A 16,168-nucleotide genomic window follows, 5' to 3' on the forward strand; every position below is an offset into this window, starting at 1 on the left:
TGACAAACTAAAACCCCTCTTTGGCTTATTAATATGAACTTTTGATAAATTGCAATTTAGTCTTCAAAGATTCATCATGCTTTGTTTCATACTTAAACTTCTACTTCTAAGCTTCAACAAATATTTTTGATATTAAACAAACCATAATTTGGGACATCATATATGTGTGTTTATATCACAATCATCGTTCTATATTGGAAACGATATTTGGGGTGTTACAAAGTGGGGGGCGTCTTAATTTGTTGGTCTGGTTGTCTTCATGATTTAGCAACCACTTCTCCCGTTTGATCAAACTTCCATATATGGAAAGTGGGTCCTAAGACTATTTGCAGGCTGGTTGTTTCCTCGCATATGCGCACTTAACACATTGGATGGAACGACATATGGTACATTCATAGGATTCTAGTCTTCATTTACCTATAACTCTTATATTTTTGATGATGTATTTTTAATTTACCATATCAAAGTGACCAACCATTTTGAAGAGTTTGATTCATTAAAAAATGGGCCATTCGACTCAGGCATGTGGGGTTAAGAACACGGGGCAATGGTGATTGCCGATTTTAGTTTATCATCATTGATGTAGCTGAAACGGTCTGTTTTACATTACTTTTGGTGTTTGGAGTGGGCTTCAAGATTAATGTGTTTACTTATTTGTGATTTTATTAGTGTCATAAATATGCTTTGCTGTGTGAAATTTTTGAAATTAATATATATGGAATGTGTTTGTGTGATGTGGTAAAAAAAATTCCTTCGATGAACATAAAAAAAATCGAGGGGTGAGTGTAGTGGCGGGTCCATGATTTATTTTTCAATTGGTGCACTACTTTAAGATGTTTCAATTTCATGGAATTAGATATAAATATTTCAGTTTGGTTCATTACATAATAAAAATACGACAAAATAATAAAAAAAGACAACATTCAAAATTGAAAACATATAATATAAATACAGTGGTATTTACAAATAAAAAAAGACTTATAGTTGTTTCCTACAAGTCTTTAATTTTGAAACCGTTGCATATTATAAATATAATTGTTCGGCCGAATTCCCAGACTATGGGAGGAAGGTGGCGTGGCGCCTGCGTAATCAAGGAGGAGAGGGGAGAGTCAGAGAACGGCGTTTGTAATTTTATCTTTGTTTAAATGTTTTGGTTTATGAAACCATAAAAAGCTGCATAGATTTTTTTTAAGTGGTGTAAAACAAAACATTAAAAGGATGGTTCACAATATAATCCAATTTAGAGACTTATCCATCATATCAACAACTTATATTCTAATTACGATGTTTCTTTTCTAAATTATAAGTGGTTCACTATATTATTTTCTAAAAATTAACACACTATTATTTCGAAACTCGGGTGGTTATTGGAATCCACCCATTTATTAGGTGGATCCACCCATGGTTGAGATTTGTCTGGAGGTAGTTAATGCAGCTGGAAGTTTACAAGACCGTCCGTAGTGGCCACAAATTGTGGCGTTTTGAGCTGAAAACGTCGGGGGCACATCCCCTCCCCCCCCGGCTTTTTGGCTAGGCATTTTGGCACAAACTTTTTCTACACACTCGTTAATGGCACAAGTTTCATGATTTTTTATCGTTAAAAATGACTGTTTATTAAAAAAAAATTATTTAATATTTTTTTAAACACAATTTCAACAATAAATTCCTATAAAATATACATTCCAACTTCATTTTTTAAACACTTTCTCCACTCATTCTCTATAACAATTACATATTTTCAATTACCAACCAATATGTTTTCGTTCAACAATCAGCAGCTTGGTTTTGACCAGTACGCCTAACAAGGCAACGTAAACAATCCCGACCCCAATAATCCAAAACCGAACCCATCTACACCGACCTTGAAAACACGTATGCGTTCGACCCACAAATGACCGCGTACGTACAATATTTAGGTTCTGGATTCCGAACCCAAATATGATGTCCGGTTTCCAAAACCCAAACATGATGGCCGGTTCCGTTTCCCAACCCTACGACGAGACGGTGCAGGACAAACACACAGACCCGGTGCCACAACCCGTCCCGGAGACACGTGGCGGTTCGAGCCAACGTGGAGGCGGACGTGTGAGAACACACTCAAAAGAAACCCACCGGCGAACCTCGGACTAAAAAGATAACTATACAGTTGAAAACCAACGAGTATGAACAACTTGCACGGGCGTGGTGCTCGGTATCGGAAGATCCCGAATGTTGTAAGTTTTTAAAAAAATATATGTTTTTTTTTAATTTTTTAGAATAAATATTAAACTTGTAATATTTTTATTTTTTTAGCAAAATATCAAGAAATGGGTGCGTCGGAAAAAATATTCGGTGATGTCAAAATGGACCGATATAAACTCCAAATGCATGATTTTCCATAGAGTTTACTCTCGGATGGTTGAAACATGGGGTAGCGGTGTCTCTGACGCGAAGATCATTGAAAGGGTGTTGGTAGAATTTCAACAGACGTCGGGCAACTTCCGTTACATGAACTGTTGAAAACGACTGAGGTTACACCCTAAGTGGTGCCATGTTAAACCCGCCAGCATGGAAGTTTTAGGCCTAACAAAAGGTCTAAAACATCGCCTTTGGTTGATTTAGAATCGCCAAGGTCCGATGCTCGAAACTTCAACTTAAGTGATAATGAAGTCGAGCATGCCTGTGCTAATATTTTCGAGATCCCTCTACCGCCGGGTAGAAGAAGCAAGGGAAAAGGGAAAGGGGTCGCGCCGTCGACGTCAACGGGTTCGAATGTCGAAATGGAAAGTTATTTCAAAGAAATGAACATTCGACTCAAAGATATACATGACCTTGGAACTCAACATCTTTAAGTAAATTTGGACGGCGTCGAAGTACTTTAAAGGAAGGAATTAGACGACATCGAGGTTTTAACAAACAAGCTATCCAAAGACCACCCGAGAGTCTAATATCTAAAAGCATTTCGGCAAAATATTTTTTTTGAAAAATACAACATTTAGTCTTATTAGTATTATTGTAATTTTTATTTTTAAATTTAATGTATTTTTTATTTTAATGTCATGTTTTTTTTTAATTTATTATTTAATTATTTAGTGAATAAACCAAAAAAATATTCAAGTGACTGGATGCCATATGACACAAAATGCTCAAGGGTGGAGAGTTATGACTACACCGTCTTTTTTCAAAAAGACAAAACTTTGATTGGGCGCAAAATGCCCAATTTTGACTACACATTGTCTAAGAAAAACAATAGAAAAATATGGCTACAAGATTATACAATTGCATTAAAATTTATTTTAAAATTTTCTTGATGGCCTGAAGACTAGACAACCATAGGTGCAAGACGCACTCATGACACTGAGTGAGCCTTGGGCCTACGCGCAAGACAGTAGAAAACAGAACCTTTTTAAGAATGGTCATTTCGGAAAGGGTGCGCGTGTAACCAAAAACATCGAGACGTAATCGAAATAGTCAAACCCAAACAAAAACCGACGATTTGATTCTATTTTTTCGAAAAAATGACTTTTTTGGTTTCGTTTCGTTATGCGTTTAATTAAAAAGGGAACTAAAATTGTGGATTTCTTTTTTGTACTTTTGAATTATAAGTAAATTATAAGAACTTAATAAACAGTATTAAGTAAAGCACATATATTTTAGTTTAAATGTATAATAATCTCATGAAAAAATTTGTGTTCAAATTCATTATTTTTTGTCCCAATTTCTTTTTCGACCTAAAATTTAATGATCAAATCTACCTATTCTAATAAAGTAAAATAATTGTACACACATGTCACTTTATGATTAATCCTCACAATTTTGTCTCATCCAAAACTAATATACGTCATAAATCAAGAATTATTCATTTTCCTTTTACACTCTATTTGTATTATATCTATAAAATGATTAAATTATTCATTTCTTTTTAAACTTTATTTATATTATATATCTATACAGTTTTATAAAAATAAATATTTACATATTATACTACTATACATTGTTAGTTAAATTTCACAACATATTTAACAAACACGGTTTGTTGTTGATTTTTGGATTTCACCAATATGCTTTAATTTTATAAAGTAATTTTTAATCGTTAAATTAAAAATATATTCTTAATAGTTGGTCTATTTTTTTAAATAAATACATTTTCTATTGGATTTTTTTTAGATTGTCATATAAATTTATAAATTATAAATATATGATTTAAATCTATCCATTTATTTTTTTCGTTAATTTATTATCTATGCATTTAAATCTACTCGTTTAATATTATCGGGTAGATATATTATCTTATTTGTAACTTTATTATTTAGATTATCCCGTATATTACACGGTCTCTAAATCTAATAGTAAAATGAAATAAACAATTGGTTTTCAGAACTTTGAAAACCACATTTTAACTTTAGCCCAAAGCTAACTCATATACACCAAAGAACTCAAGCAAGGAACACTAGATATGTGTGCAATAGACATCTCAAGAAAGAATCAATTTTTTTTTTCTAAACGAAGGCCGCATAACACATTTTGATTTTAGCTCAAAGCTAACTCATATACACCAAATAACTCAAGCAAGGAACAAGTATGTGTGCAACAGACATCTCAAGAAAGAATCAATTTTTTTTTTCTAAACAAAGACCACATAAACATTTTGATTTTAGCCCAAAGCTAACTCATATACACCAAACAAATCATCAGCACCATATGAACACTTTTAATGAGGTCAACTCGTATGTGTATTATTCCGAGAGAAAATTTTTGGGTAAGGTGAGTTGCATTATAAAATACGTCAATAAATATAAAAGAGATGACTAAAGCATTAATTTAATTATCGTCATTAGTACTTTATTAAATTTGTAGAAAACTAGCGGGGGTGGGGATTGTGATTAGTTTTTCTTATTTTTTAATTCAATTGTAGTGAGCTAATGACTCTTTTAATTCCATTTTCGTGAGCCAACTCTTTTCATAACTTAAATAAGTAAATGGTTTAAGTGTTAGAAATGATAGATGATTTTATAGATATCCAAGTGAATGCTAGCTAATTTACTCTATGTCCTCTTCCCGACCCACCAATCCAGAGTTTTCTTCACTAGTCATCTCCTTAAACGATAATGATCATCGATACAAACGTCTCACTCTTTAAAGGAAGTGATCACTTTCTTCACTAAACAAACCAAGTGCTTAGCTTTACAGTTTCTCTTAATCTCACTATATCAATATAGTGAGTCTTCATTTAATCTCTAATTTCTTGTATATCAGAGAGAGTTTCTAACCCAATACGAAACAAAAATATATCAAGATAGTGTATTCCCTTTCAAAATCATCAATAATGTGATGAAGCATCACTTGTCAAATCTCTAGAACAACCTCGACTCCTTAAATTACAAGTGAATACAATAAGGTTGGTAGCTTGAAAGCTTTTATTCTTGCTCTAACTCGTAATCTCTTCTTGATAATTGAACCTTCGTTACTCTTGAATCATGGAAGAGATTATTTTTTAAGTGTGTGTGTTGTAGTAGACCAAAGGGTGAAGACTTAGTTTAAATAAGTCTTTTATTTATAACTAAGCATGTGAGATGCAAGGTTAATTGGCTGGACACCCGACGCTTGAAGTCCACCGGTTTTGACAATGTATACGTTGTGTGAAGTCTTTCTTACTTTCTGTCATCTTTCTTGCAGGTTCTTCACATGTGACTATGTGAGAAAGTGTCCATATCATTTCTCACGTCTCCCTTCTCCAAGTAGCAAAACTCAAGTGTTTCACTTAATGGGTTAAGCAAGCTTTAGTTTGTTCAACCAAAGCTTCAAACATTTCCTTTTTTAAGTTTGAATTACCCTTTTGATGATGATTAAGTCACCAATGCAAGGTTTGAATGAAACACATTGTCAAAGAGGATTAATTATTTCAAGTATTATTTGATGTTCAGATAATACATATTTAGTCAAAATTGTTTAAATATACTTTTATAAACTTTCCCTGAGTGTTTAAAAACTAACAACTTAATTTGACTAAGTTGTATACTAATTTTCAGGGATTGAACTTGTGATTTATTGATTTTCAATATTGATGCAGAGAATTTCATGTGACTCTTTGTAAATTGGAACTTGTTAGTTTCTGTCTTTGATCTTAGAGTGTTCACTTACTTAATAGTGATCGTCAAGTGTTTCACTTTCTTAATTATGACTAATGATGATCAATCAAGTGTTAAAGGATATGTGTATGACATATATAATCAATGATGAATTAATACTCTTTCATGTCGCTCAAGGTTAATGAGTCATTATTAAAAAATAAAGGTTGATTAAAGTTTAAAGATTATTTTCCTTAAATGATGTTTAGTTCGTACCATACTTTATTACTGGTGTGATAGTTGCACTCTCTTAGATACATGTATGTGGGTAGGGGTGTTCAGTATTTAAATCGGACTCGAGTAACTCAAAATTTGATTCGACTCGTATTCGAATTTGAAGGTTCGAATTCGATTTTCAATCATTCGAATTCAATTTTAGAAATCGAATACGAATTTATGATTTTAAATTCGATTCGATTTGAAATTCGAATACAAATTATACATTTTATTTTTGTTATATATATACATATTTATGAAAAGATAAACCACATAAATCTTTTGAGTTATATAGATTTAAAATTAAAAATTAATCACTTTGGTCAATAATGTAATTGGACAATAACATTTTGAATATTTAGGATGTGATAACTTTAAATGATTTATTTATTTTATGTGCTTGTACTTTTTGTTGTTAAGAAACTCAAATTTGTAGCGGTTTTGAAACTGAAATATATTTTTTTAAATGAATTCGAATCGAGTCGATTCGAATTCGAACTTCATTATCGAATCGAATTTCGAATTAGCTTTTCTGAATTCGAATCCAATCGAATTTGTCGAATCTATTTCGAATTCGAATCCAGCTTCAAAATTCGAATAATTCAATTGGAATAGATTCGAATATTTGAAATTCGATTCGTTGAACACCCCTATATGTGGGTATTAATTTTAAACCTACTAAGCATACCAACTGATCATGAACACCAAAATTTCAAGGGGTTGGTGATAATATGTGATAATGAATGATAATCAAGAAATATTTTAAAGTGATTTTTTGTGTTCATATTTGATTTTACATTCGTATTACAAATTCATACATATATACTTCACTCATTTCTCCCCATCCTTCTTGCTCCCTTCCCTCATCCTCTCTCTTATAATATGTTGGTAATTTTAGTGTTATCAACATGTATTTTAGTATATTGGATTAACTTGTTGATGAGAATAATAATGTCAGTGATTAATTGAGTTAGGTGACACGGGAGTAGGGGCTCGTTTAACAACTAATATTATTTGGGTTTATTATATAAATAAACATTGGGCTTTATTTGTAATTACTCATGTAATTGAATTGGTCTTGGTAAAGTGGGCCTAATTGTTTTTAATGAAATAAATGTGGGAATATGGTTTTAATATTAACAACCGAAGTGATTTTCGATCTCACTTGAATCGTTCGATTAGAAGAGCACAAACGGGTACGGTTCTTCATCAATTTACAGAAATAATCAAATTTAATTTCATGAACAAATTTCTCTGTCTTATCTAATAAATCATTGTGTGTAGCTTACAAATAGATTTTTCTTAAAGTGATTCACGATTTAGAGATTAACCCAGCAATTGTTCAAGAAACCAAATTTGAAATCAAGTTTCCAAGTTTTTCTAATTACTCAATTCCATAATTAAAGTACACAATTCCTACACCATACATACACTCTATCTTTGCATAATCATATTACCATTTTGCATGCTTGTTATACATAAACATATACCATACTTGAGTGCCGAAAGATGGTCTTGAGGCTACGTGCTTGCCATACCTGAGTGCCGAAGGATGGTGCTAAGGCTACGTGCTTAGACATCTTCTAACGGTTGTTTCATGTTGTGGGTCAATTTGAGCTTGGGAAAGACTAGATTTGATTTGTGCAAGTCAAAGGCCTGATCGAATAAAGGGAGACTTGATGTAGGAGAGTGGGTAGTGGCATATCTAAGAATTATTTTTATCTGAGTCACAATTTCTCGGTATTTGTTTGTCTACTGAGGGGATTTTTTTACTTAGTCTGGACACTGAATTTTTTTTACCGAATTATTTTTTTACTTGGTAGGATCATCCGATTATTTTGGTGTTTTACATGTAAATACAAGGTTTTCCACTTGATTTGGTTCATGTGGGTTTTAGTATGTGATATTAATTTCAACTTGAGTTTTTTTATAAAAGAAATTGCTTCCACCTATACTAGAACTTTGTTGGGAAGAAAGATTTTAACGTTTAGCTAATTATTGGTTACTACCATAACAACTAGCCCCCGGACCTTTATACCACAAGTTTAAAGTTGAAATCTTGTGTACAACCTATAATTTTTAGTTATCCTTAATGCTTAATGTCTTGTCATAAAGGATATAAAACATTGAAGGGTATAGGTTTTGAACCCCAAGTCATTTCATGAATGAGCTCCGTGATAACTACATGTGTTGAAACTTGAAACTCAAGATTTGAAAAAAACAAAGTTTTATTCAACACATTGGTATCATTATGCTAAGACAATTTGGTATAAAATAATAGTTGCAGGAGGTGATTGTCGGATGGTTTATACAAACAACCAGTAGGTTATCGGGATGGTGCAATGTAGCCGAACCATTCCTCTATCCAGAGGATGGAGAGACTGTTTTTTCGGGAGACGTCTTATAAATGGTACTAAATAAGAAAAAAGTTGATGGGTTTTATAGTAAAGCATATTTAAGTTGTTAGAGAATAAATAATTGAGATTGGACCGATCTGGAGGTGTTGAAAGGCTCATGCTTACGCGTTTACAATTAAGTTAAGCATTCCAGCTTAATCCGTATCTTTATTCTTCTCCATATCATTACTTTAAAATTACAAATTTGCAGTAAAAAACAAGCATCATCAATAAGAAAATGCATGTAAACCACATACGTTCATTTCTTCTTTGCTTTTTAATTTTGAAGTTGAGATAAAAACAAAAGAAAAATACTCAATACGTTACAGTTATTAAGATAAAAACGAATTCAACACGTGAACATGTCAAGTTAATATAAGTTTGATCTCATTAGCTAAATGTATTCACATATTTTATAAACCAACTGAATAAATGGAAATGGGCTACAAATTGCTTAATTTAAGATGCACATAACTTTTAACTCGGTTCAGAGTAACGGGTCCATAAAATATAGATGAAACATTGTAACGAGAATGGTGTGACAAGTTATTAATTATAGGTGATTTGCATGTCTCTCGTATGTGTATTCATTCATCTTTAATCCAGATTTGGCTTAAAAGTTTTTTCCTAATTGTCATGATTCTATCTGATTTTGTTTAGATTGTGAAATGCATGAATTGCACTAGACTTTCATTAATAATTAAAATATGATCTTCAGGCATCTTTTCTAAGCTATTTAACAGTTATCTCATTGCCTATCACTCAACGAGTAATCGCCGGGTACTCCCCAACTAAAGCCTAGTACTCGCAACTCTCCAGTCGACCGAGTTGACAACGCCTAGCGACTTTTGCAACCATTTTGGACCTTTTCCATACTAACGGGTTAGAGAAGTCCAGTCCAAATAAGTCATCTTGTCCAAATAGTTAACTTCTTAAAAGACCTTACATGTGAACAAGTTTTAAATCATAAGAACAAATTATTAGACCAAAATGCTAAAGTTATTGGCAACATCCTTATTTTGTTGGGCCAACGTTTGAAGACCGTATATGTTTTGAAAAAATTGCCTAAACGTGTAGGTTCTTATCACTCATGCATACGTTTAGGGACGATTAGGGAGATGTGTGTTTAAGTTATTCGGTTATTATCAAAAGATTGCAAGTATTGAGTACTCAGATCAAAAAGGCTAATGTCGAGTCAACCACGCGCAACCCGATCCCTCCATTTTGCCAATGATGATAATGATAATAATAATAGTAACAGTAATAGTAATAATAATAATAATAATAATAATAATAATAATAATAATAATAATAAAGAATTTTCAGCATCCATGAACCTACAATTTGCAAGAAATGGCATCCATCTTAGGTGAAGCAGCTCATACAAACATATATCAAAAGTCAAAGCAGTAAAAGTCAAACTCATGAAATCCAAGATTCATTTACACTTATATGGCCTCATACTTTTGCCCAAAAAAAATAGGTCAGATGTATAAGAGTGTAATATCACTTCACAAAAGGAATCCCAGACGGAACCCGTTCCATATACGCGTCATATTCCCTCCCAAAAAACTGTTTCAAGAAGAATTCCTCATACAGGATTCGATTATAGAAAAAACTCCAAGTGATTATTGCAAACGCAACGGTTGACACAGGGTTACATAGCATTACTTGAGTACCAACAGACCAAATAAAAAAACCAGTATACCCCGGATGACGAACTATACCATAAATACCATAAGTTATTAACTTATGATGTTGTTCATGATATCTCTGAATAATGTGAGTAAAAGCCTTTTTAGCAGTAAGAATCGCGAGCTTCCTAATGGTTTCCCCAAAAATCACCATGAAAAGACCCAAATTTCTTATCGACCGATTGTTTTTTAACGTGGGGAAATAATATAGTTCAATTAGGTATTCTGTAACCGAGAATGTCATTGCTAAGATGTAATCTTTGCTGATTAACAGAGACTCGGTGGTTACTTTTGATTTCCCGTGACACGCGATTGCTAAAAGGTATTCAGAAGCATGAAAGAAGAGGATGGCACAGAACATTTGTGATAATTGTCTGTGTGCAGAATCATTGAATGTTTCCATCATGTTTACAAACAGATGGAAAGTTGATTGATGTCAACCCAGGAATTCAGTAAGGTAAATTCAGTGGCTAATTACTTCAGACCTGAAAAGGATAACATGAGCCAGTTTTCAAATCATATGCATGATCAACCCGAAACATAAAAAACCAAACCAAATCAAAATCAATGGTTTGGTTAGTAGGTTTTCGTAAAAACTGAACTTACAGTTTGGTTTTGGTTTTGCATGTAATAAAAACCGGAAAACCCAAACCAAACCAAATTTATAAATTTTTTTTTTATTTTTTTATTTTCATAAGAGTTCACTAAATATGTAACTCAATATTTTAGCCCAAATGTATATTAATCGATTAGCTATTGATGTATAGTAATCAATTAGCTATTGATTAACAAACGATTTAGGCCCAAATTCATTATTCTGTGACAAAGAAAATAATTTCAGCCCAAAATTTTCAAACTTAAAAAACAAAACCTAAAACACAAACCGAGAACGATTTTCAATAACTTAAAAACCAACCCGAACCGAACCGTGCAAACACTTATCTACAATTTGGGGGTACTTGAAACCCTAACTTTTGTTAATATCACGTAAGGTATTTTTGTTTTTCTTTTGACAAGATCAAACCAGCATGACGACATGCATACTCAGTCACGAAGCAAAGAATCACAATTTAATTAATTAATCATGATATTCAAATTATCTGAATATTACAGGAGTTTCGATTCATATTTTGTGTGAATAGGTTAACAAAAACATATAAATTAGCTCATGATTGTAACATGACGAAGGCTAAGAAATTGAACAGATCTAATCAAATTAAATTCCGAAACGATCTTAATTAAAACTAGAACATTTATCGTCGGAATTAAACAAAAAATTAATTATGCAGAATTAGAAATTGTGATTCGTGTTATGAAAAACGAAGAGAAAACTTACGATTAACAGAAATGAGGTGAATAAGTTATGAAGAGATTAGCGAATGCGTGACCGGTGCTCCGAGTGGCCGCAGGTGGAGATGATGATTTTAGATTTGGGAGAAACTGATTTCACTTTGTCATATTGGAAGAAGCATGAATATATGCGTGTATGCATGTATGTTGACGACGTATTGAAGTTTGTTTAACATGCTATATAATTTTATTTTATTATCAACAGTAACATTTTTACCTTTATTATTATTATTATTAGAAAATTTGGTTTTTATTGGTTCAAACTATTTCATTTTTGTCGACGCTTCTCCCAACTTTTATTTTTGTTGGCAATGGTCACAACTTTAACATTCGTTTCTTCCACCGGTTTGCGACTAACGGGGTACTAACTTCGTTATGTAATTAATGACGTGTCTATCATACATGTCAAAAAAATATGACATGACTACCTACATGTATATTACCTTATTCATAATGTGTTTACACTCACAATCAATCCTTAATTTCACCGGTCACACCCAAATAAAACTCTCAAGAACCGGTTTGAGCCCAGAATCCGATTTGATTTGTGCACCTCTAGTTTAGTCCATCAAAATACAGACAACTACCATAAATTATATAAGAGCCCCACTCAAACAGTGCTGGTCCACTTTTAAAATTTGTGAATGACTTTTCTCTGTATTGTTAGAGCTCACCTGATTAAAAAGCCGATATGACATATTGTGACAGTGTTATCAATTTACTTGATCAAGTCTCGTGACAGGTTTAATGCAGGATAGAAATGACAGATAAAGATTAAGGTACACTTGGAAGTTAGATCAAATAATATAGTAATAGTACTCATGGTATCTTATAAAAAGAACTTAGTATGGAATTGGTGCAGAGAATATCCACACAGAAACACATGCTCTCATTACCTTTTTAAAGTAACCTGAATCTATCTTTTGGGCTACTAATAATTATATTTTTTAAGACACATGAATCACTCATAGGCACTGTTGCAAAAATCGGGACTAGTCGGCGATTAATCGCTAGTCAGCCGGTCACTGATTAATTTTTGGATAATCGGCTTCATGATAAAAATGGGATTAATTTTTGTATAAACGGCTTCCTGATAAAAATGTGTGTATATATCTACATAATTGAAAACTATAAAAATTCCAGTCCGATTAATCGCTAGTCCCACCCCACAACCTGACCAACAATCAGCGAAATCTACAACACTGCTAATAGGTTATGATGATTCTTAACCAAAATATCAACTAATTTACAATCAGTTTGATCAAACTATGCACAAATATCATCACAAAACTAAGCATAGTAACATTTAACAAGACTTCTGTTATTCCCATGACCGAAAGTAAACACCAAGCGCGATTCATGTAACATTATGATATGCTTTTGTGCACATAACAAGTACAGAAACAAACTAACAGAATCTACAGATTTACGCAACTTAGTGCAGCTGCAAACCGTTGATCGCCATTGATGGTACCCTGCTTTTTACAGACTTATTCCTTCGAGAGTTCCTAAACGGTGACAAATACAGCCTCAATAAACCACTATTAACATCACTAGTTGAATACCTTCGGGTTGTTGAATTTACATAACTGGGGTTTCGAACAATTCTCGTTTCTGGGATATGTTCTAAATTCCTTTTGTCACCATTTTTGTCATTAAACCTTTGCTTGTAACCCCATAAATTACACACCTTTTTCCACTTACTTGACATCGCATTCTTCTTCTGCTCGGTTGATGAATTCTTGATGTTCGTCAAGTTCATCGGACTTGCTTTGCTAGTCGAATTGAATGCATTTGAAGCAGATTCATTGTTATTATTGTTATTCTTGATGGAATTCAAATGCCATTCTTTTAACTCCTTTTCTGTAATAACCAACTTCGTACCTTCAAAGATAACATCACTAGCAGGTGAAACACGCGCATTTGAAGCCGATTTCACATCATCACCACCAAATCCTGCTGTTTTAGTACTTGAACCTGTCATCGAACTCGAACTATTTCCTCTGTTTGAACTAGAAGAATCTAAAACTGAAGAAAATTTCACATCATCTTCACGTATCGAACGCATTTGCATAGTTTCCACAGTGGAATTTGCAAGCCTGTTCGCAGAGCCTAAAGTCATGTTATCAACAACGGACAACATCGGAGTAAGCCGAGGAATCGTTCTCGCCATCACGTACCCATCCCACGACGCTCTATGCTCATCTAACGAAAACCGTGGCTCTTCAACAGACACTCGATGCGCATCCATCGAAAACCTAGGCTCCGTATCACACGACCTCCTCCCAAAACCATAATCCGCTACCTCTGATTGAGTCTCCCTAAATTGCGAACCTCGCTCTAATTTCAACCCAGACTTCTCATTTCCGTCATTCGTACAACACATGTTTTGCTTCTTTTCCATCCGCTTAACCCGCCATTTCCGCAATTTCTCGCTCAAAACCGAAGCTCCCGGGACGAAATTATTAATCCCCCTCTTCTCTTTCTCTTTCGATTTCGATTCCAATTCGATCTCGATTATCTCCTTCATTGTCTTCAAATCCCCTTCCATAACCTCATCATCATCATCAATTCCATTTCTCACAATTACCTCATCCGAAACCCTAATTTCACCGTCCGAGCCGATATCATCATTCTCATCAACCTCTTCTTCATCAGCAGCATCCTTAACCTCCAAAACCCGCTCTACGCCACTCGAAACCCCCAAATCCTTCAATTCGACCCCGAACAAATCCGATAAACTACTCCGAGCCCGAACATCACACGAATTCCTCCGCGGGTCTAAACTCAAATCAATCAAACCCTTCTTCTCCGCCGCCACAGATTTGCTCCGGCGCAACTCCGTCAACGGCGCCGGAGCAGAATCCAACCCCGCGAGATGGTCTCGCAAACACAATGCACAAAACCCTGTTACAGGCTCGCTCGGGTGACGATTACAAGGCGATAACCTGCGAGTACGGGTACGGGTATAGTTACGGATACGGGTTTTGGGATGGTGCATCATGGAAAGAAGTGGTGGTGTGTGACAAGAGTGAAAAGTAACATATTTAAGGGTTTCAGAGTGTAACTGATGTGGAGTAAATGCAGGAATTTGTACACTGAACTGTAAACAGTTGATTGAATGTTAGATGACAAAAAGTGGATGTGAATGTTTATTATAGAAACACTTTATAAACACCACCAGTTATGGAAGAACATGATTACTTTTTATCCGTTTTATGTTTATAAGGGTGTTTGTCTCTAAAGTTATCAATTAGGACACCTAACTTAGGATCTTGGTCACTTTGTAACATAATTTATACCGAAGTGATTTTTAACAAAGGCGTCTATCTTGTTGTTGAAAAGTTTGTTGTTTCTAGCGTTTCATATGTAACATGATGTTGTAAATGATATGGTTGTGTGTCTTTTTTGGAAGTTGGTAATGGAATAATATGAGGATTCGGGAATGTGTTTGACCGGGTTACCAATTATTGGGTCGTAGTTTACATTGTAATTCGATTTGAAACCAGATATACTGAGAATTTTTAGAAGATTAAGAGATGGTTTGTGGATTCTTCTATTTCACAATTAAATATGTGTTACTTGAGATGAAACTTACTCCCCCTTTTTGATAAGGTTGTCGCTGTAGGTAATTTGTTTGGTATAGCTCTTAACTCAAATAAACTGATTTTTAAAGGTGTTCACTTTTGTTTGGACTATATTTTGATATTATTTTGTTGAATACGTTTTGTTTGATAAGAAGGGTAATTGGGTAAGTGTCACTAAGGGTGCCCGTAGTGGGCGAGAAAACAGCCCATTTTGGGGTGACAAACACTTTTAACCCCCACCCCCACGCCCCCTCACAAATATATGGGGCGATAGGGGGCAAGAAATACATGTCGCATGTGTGTGTGTATTATTATTATTATTATATATGTGTGTGTGAGATATATACATATATATATATAGATATATATATATATATATATATATATGAGGCTACAACACCATTACACCAAAAAAAACCTATTATTTATTGATTGGGCGTCACGTGTCGCAATTCGCCCCAATTTGTAACCCCTTCACTACACATAGCCTAAGTGATTAGAAAGTGAATTGCTTGAATAATCATTAATCACCCATCTAAACTCGCTTATCACAATTGTTAGTGATGATTGTTTGGTTTAGGATGGAATAAAACATTGTTTGTCACGTTTTAAAGTTTTAAATATTAGATACGTTATTACTTAACACCATATCATTTGGCTTAAAGAAAGCCTTGATAGTTGGTACAATCAAGAGGAGAGAATAATTCGTCTTCTGCAAAAAGAAAAAATATATACACGTGTTACATGCATATGATGTATATATGTACAATACACATCATTGGTGAACCTACATTTTTTGTACTCGTATAAATTTTCGA

The 16,168-nt window shown here is 33.6% G+C and overlaps 2 protein-coding genes and 1 pseudogene across 3 annotated transcripts in view; all 3 read right to left on the reverse strand.

The window, feature by feature from the left end:
• The window catches only part of LOC143574563 (protein DAMAGED DNA-BINDING 2-like), a 114,507-nt gene extending 102,514 nt beyond the window's left edge, over positions 1–11,993 (reverse strand). The window contains exon 1 of the mRNA XM_077059155.1: positions 11,981–11,993. The gene's annotated coding sequence lies outside the window, so the exon portion shown is untranslated. The remainder of the gene's footprint in view (positions 1–11,980) is intronic.
• On the reverse strand, positions 10,226–10,894 carry LOC143574561 (protein-S-isoprenylcysteine O-methyltransferase B pseudogene; annotated as a pseudogene).
• Positions 11,994–12,495: 502 nt separating the features above from the next.
• LOC143574578 (uncharacterized) lies at positions 12,496–15,443 on the reverse strand. Of its 2 annotated transcripts, XM_077059167.1 has the most exons (3): positions 14,348–15,443; positions 12,942–14,317; positions 12,496–12,673 (listed from the first exon to the last, which is right to left on the reverse strand). In XM_077059167.1, exons 1-2 carry the CDS (start codon positions 14,765–14,767, stop codon positions 13,199–13,201), a joined length of 1,539 nt encoding a protein of 512 aa, XP_076915282.1. In that variant the 5' UTR covers positions 14,768–15,443; the 3' UTR covers positions 12,496–12,673; positions 12,942–13,198. The 2 variants fall into 2 exon arrangements, with proteins under 2 accessions (XP_076915282.1, XP_076915281.1); XM_077059166.1 differs by having other exon boundaries at positions 12,942–15,443.
• Between the last annotated feature and the right edge of the window lie 725 nt (positions 15,444–16,168).

Source organism: Bidens hawaiensis, unplaced genomic scaffold (genome assembly GCF_021521415.1).
Source record: "Bidens hawaiensis isolate Kalapana, Puna unplaced genomic scaffold, B.hawaiensis_p1.1 tig00027057_1, whole genome shotgun sequence".
NCBI lineage: Eukaryota > Viridiplantae > Streptophyta > Magnoliopsida > Asterales > Asteraceae > Bidens > Bidens hawaiensis.

Excerpts from the sequence above, each read along its gene's own strand:
- LOC143574578 (XM_077059166.1), bottom strand. The coding sequence starts at position 14,767 with ATGATGCACCATCCCAAAACCCGTATCCGTAACTATACCCGTACCCGT.